The sequence below is a fragment of the Lupinus angustifolius genome, chromosome LG03 (genome assembly GCF_001865875.1).
Source record: "Lupinus angustifolius cultivar Tanjil chromosome LG03, LupAngTanjil_v1.0, whole genome shotgun sequence".
NCBI lineage: Eukaryota > Viridiplantae > Streptophyta > Magnoliopsida > Fabales > Fabaceae > Lupinus > Lupinus angustifolius.
The window spans coordinates 20,854,962-20,859,158 of record NC_032011.1 but is presented as its reverse complement, the minus strand read 5'-3'; the positions used below and the strand labels follow the sequence as shown (position 1 = coordinate 20,859,158).

Genomic DNA, 4,197 nt, shown 5'->3' with positions numbered 1-4,197 from the left:
GGGGAAGACATACAATTTTACTTTATTTGCTCATTTTGACTCACATTTTCCCTTAGGTGTTCCTATTGGATAATATGATAATATAAAACAATGATTATTACAATTAAGAAAATATTTAATGAATTTATGCATAGATTAATAATAAATTAATAATTGATCACAAAAAATTAGAAAAGAATAAAAAAAACAATAGAAAACTTGTCCTTGGAGAAAAAAGTACTCATAGGTAAAAAATATTTTTGACCTTCATTAATTATGAGCACCGCACATCACACATGCTGCACACCTCCTATACAGCCATCTCTAGTGGCATGGCAACGTGTGTTCGTGGCCGATTGGGCACTGGTGGAGGTGATGATGTTGGGGCAATTGAGATGGATGTTATCAATGAGATGGTTTAATAGTAGTCAATATGAGAATGATTTTGATAGTCATGCTGGTTGTTTAGTTAATGTATGATGGTTGTGGAATGTGTCAACATCTGCTATACTACATACAATATGTAAAAACATATATTTAAGTTAAAATTTAATAATAAATTAATTTTTTACCAATCAATGAAAATAACATATGAAATGACACAATTCTTAGGACAGTAAATGTGCTCCCTGTGAGGATATATTCTCAATCATTTTGAAAATGAATAAATAATCATTTCAAATAAAAAATATAGAGCAAAAAGCATGATAACATCATCTTGGATCCTCTCCAATATTAGACGGTCCAATACTAAAATTTGAGATCAAAAATTGTTTCATGATTTATATTTTTTTATTTAAAAATAATTTAAAATTTGTACCGTTAATATTTTTAAGGCTATATGTAACATGCTCCTCTCAATTTCTAAAAGCAAGAAAAGTAGATTTTTCTCCAGCCATTTTCCATATAGTATTTCATAAATTTGACTCATATTTCAACCAATGTTATAGGCAATCATATACACATAATAGGTGAGTTGTTTTAATATGTAAATAATTTGAAACATCTAAACAGATACTAAATATCATAAGTTTAAACCTCCTCTGCCATTGTTTAAGAGTCTTCAGCGTTTACAGTTGTAGCAATAATGGGAATTATCTTTGGAAAGAGCTCCACAGTTGTAACAAAAGGCATGTCCACACCTGCAAACAACAATAGAAATTACTTCATACATGTAAAAACTTGTACAACCATGTAAAAACTTGGTCATCTTTTATGACTCCTTCAAAACTGATTCAGTAACAATACAAGGCAAAATGTTACACTTGATGCCTAGATTGCAATGGATACAATGATACTCCAATCCAATATGATCAGGATATGAAAATATGAGACAAATAAAAGTCGTGATTTACATAAAATATGCAAGACAGATAGTCAAATCCAAGAGTTGGAAAAATTTATGGCCACCATCATGATCTAGTGTAAAATAAGAGAAGTGGACAGAGTTTGATTATTCTGCCATTGCAGGTATGGTAACTGCTGCAAATTGTTGCAGAGCTGTTGTAGATACCTCTGAAACAGTCCATATACTAACTAGGCAATCTTGATTGCAATATATACTATCCATGTTAGTAACACTAACAATATGCTCCATTATTGTACTCCACTTAATCCAAGTCAAATCGAGAAACCTATTTAAAAGGTAATGCTCTCCCAGGGCTTATCTTTCTATTAACTAGACTCAAATGATGGGAATCATCAATATTTTAAATAGCAGATATGGTCACCGTTTTGGAAACTAGGCAAAGATGGCTCATGCAACTAAGATTGCGGTCCATCCAGCTACAATTATGGTGCTTATGAAGTTTCGAGGACATCCAAAGCCTTAACATATTGACGTTTGTAATGGACATCCCCAGATTTAAAACCTTGGAAACTTTTGAATCATTAGACACAAATATGACCCATGCAACTACAATAACAGCCACCATATAGGTTCAACAACTTCCAAAACGTTTGTAATAGTCACATACACATTTAAAACCTAGGAACTGATATCATAACAACTAGAACAAATTGCTGTATAATACAAAATCACATTTGAAGAATAAAATAAAAGGCTAACCTGCATTTGATGTACATGCATCCATCAGTTCTCTCAACATAAAACCTGCACTTTGGACATCTGCTCCATTTGTTATTATTGGCAAGCTTCATCAACATGATATCTTCCTTTTCTCTTTCATCCTTATTCAGTTTCTGAAACTCATCACACTCAATCCCATCATGCCACGAAACCTTACACTGCGCACAGAACAATCTCCTACAATTAGGGCACTCAGATTCCTTCACCAACTCTCCACCATCGTTAACCATAAGGGCAGAGCAATCCTTATAAGGACAATAGAATTTCTCATTTTCAAGAATCATAGCCTCACACAATGCATCACCCCAACGATCAAACACTTCCTTCGGAAGAATTCCACGGCAACCTTGAAGCTCCAATAACCCTAATTCACATTCTGGTTGAGGGCACCGAATTTTAACAACATTCTCTTGAAGCTTTGATTCCACGTACATTACTACACAGTCAGTGCAGTAAGAGTGAGAGCAATTATGGACACGAAATGCATCGTTTAGAGTTTTGGTTTCAGTACAAATATGACATAAGAAAGGAGTGATAGTATTATTATTGGAATTAGAAGATTCTCCAATTTCGAAGACTCTTTTACGTTTCTGAAAAGGAGTGTTTTGGGGCTTGGAAGTGAGGATTGTGACGTCGTCTTTTTTATCATCATCAGAGTCGGAGAGATCAATGAGAATGGGAAGGTACAAGTGAGGGTTGAGAGAGTAATGTTCAACAGAGATAGCGGTGGATTTGTGTTTACCTTTGTCAGAGAATGGTGTGAAACGAAAGGTTTCAACATCTATCACTTCAGGTGTTGAAAGAGGAGATGGAAGGTTTTTCATTCTCTGTAAATGGAATTGAAATGATAGAATGATATGAATTATTTCACTTTCTCACTCTTGGTCTTCCCCACATTGCTATCTTACTGTGTAAGTCTCTCTCATTTCAAACTCTCTTCATTTGTTGAAGCCTTATTGGCTATGCTCCACCTTGTTTCCGTTGGTACAAAACTTTGTAATTAATTAATTATAGAATTCATTAATGGATGTGACATTGTTTAAAGATATGAAATAAATTAATATTAGAAAATTTATTGCTATATTAATTATTTAGGGAAGAGTGGACATATGTAATTAATTAATTCTGAGTAAATTTAATGATTTAGATCTGCATATTAATTTAAAATATTAGATTTCTTTAAAATTGATGGTTGTGATATTTTTTATGATAACCTATATAAAGTTCAAACTAAAACAGATCAGACTAAAAAGTTAAGTCATAATTCAAATATATTAAATTGTAACTGAGACAGATTTAAGAAAAAGTTATGGTGGGCCGCTAGTAAGGGTGGAAACAGGTCAGGTCAGGCCAGGCTTTGCCTTAAACAGGCCCAGCCTATATAGTATGTAGAAGCCTGGGCCTGGCCTGTTAGGCTGTTTAAAAAAAAATTCAAAGCCTAGGCATGGCCTGTTTAAAAGCCTGGTCTGGCCTGTTAGCCTGTTTAAAAGCCTGTTTTACTATATCATCTTGAAATAGGTCATCATATCTACATTTAGATAGGTTAATATTCCTACTTTTAATTAGACTCTTCTAACCCTAACAATTAAATTATATTTTTTATATTAATATTACATATGTATAATAATATTACTTATATTAAAATTGTATAATATGAATATATTACATAATATAATTAAATAGGTCGGCTTGTTAGGCTTAATAGGCCTTTTGGATGGCCTACAGCCTGGCCTATTTAACTAAATAGGCTTTTCAAAAAGTCTGTGTCTGGCCTGTTTACGAAGAAAGTCTGGCCTGGCCTGGCCTAGCCTGTTATAGGTCAGGTAATAGGCCCCTGGTAGGCGGCCTGGTCTGTTTCCACCCTTAGCCGCCAGCCACTGTAATACTATAGGAATGTATTAATGGATGTGTCAATATGAAATAAATTAATATTAGAAAATTTATTGCTATATTATAAAGTTTGGGCTAAACTGGATTGAATTAAAAATTTAGGGTGTAATTCATATATATCAAATTGTTGTTCAAACTCGCTCTAAACAGATTCAGAGCTATGGCAACCTAGCAACCCATATATTATTAAAAAATTATTTAAATCCTAACATATTTAATCTACTTTTAATATATATATA

General features: G+C 33.1%; 2 protein-coding genes across 2 annotated transcripts in view; both read right to left on the bottom strand.

Annotated features, from left to right (window-relative positions):
• On the bottom strand, window positions 919-2,974 carry LOC109342604 (E3 ubiquitin-protein ligase RNF144A-like). Its single transcript, XM_019580552.1, has 2 exons — window positions 2,048-2,974; window positions 919-1,121 (listed from the first exon to the last, which is right to left on the bottom strand). The coding sequence occupies exons 1-2, from the start codon at window positions 2,890-2,892 to the stop codon at window positions 1,043-1,045; spliced, it is 924 nt and encodes a 307-aa protein (XP_019436097.1). The 5' UTR covers window positions 2,893-2,974; the 3' UTR covers window positions 919-1,042.
• LOC109342423 overlaps window positions 3,888-4,197 on the bottom strand; it is a 13,645-nt gene continuing 13,335 nt past the window's right edge. Inside the window, exon 5 of the mRNA XM_019580409.1 lies at window positions 3,888-3,953. Coding sequence (XP_019435954.1) covers window positions 3,888-3,953 — 66 coding nt within the window. The remainder of the gene's footprint in view (window positions 3,954-4,197) is intronic.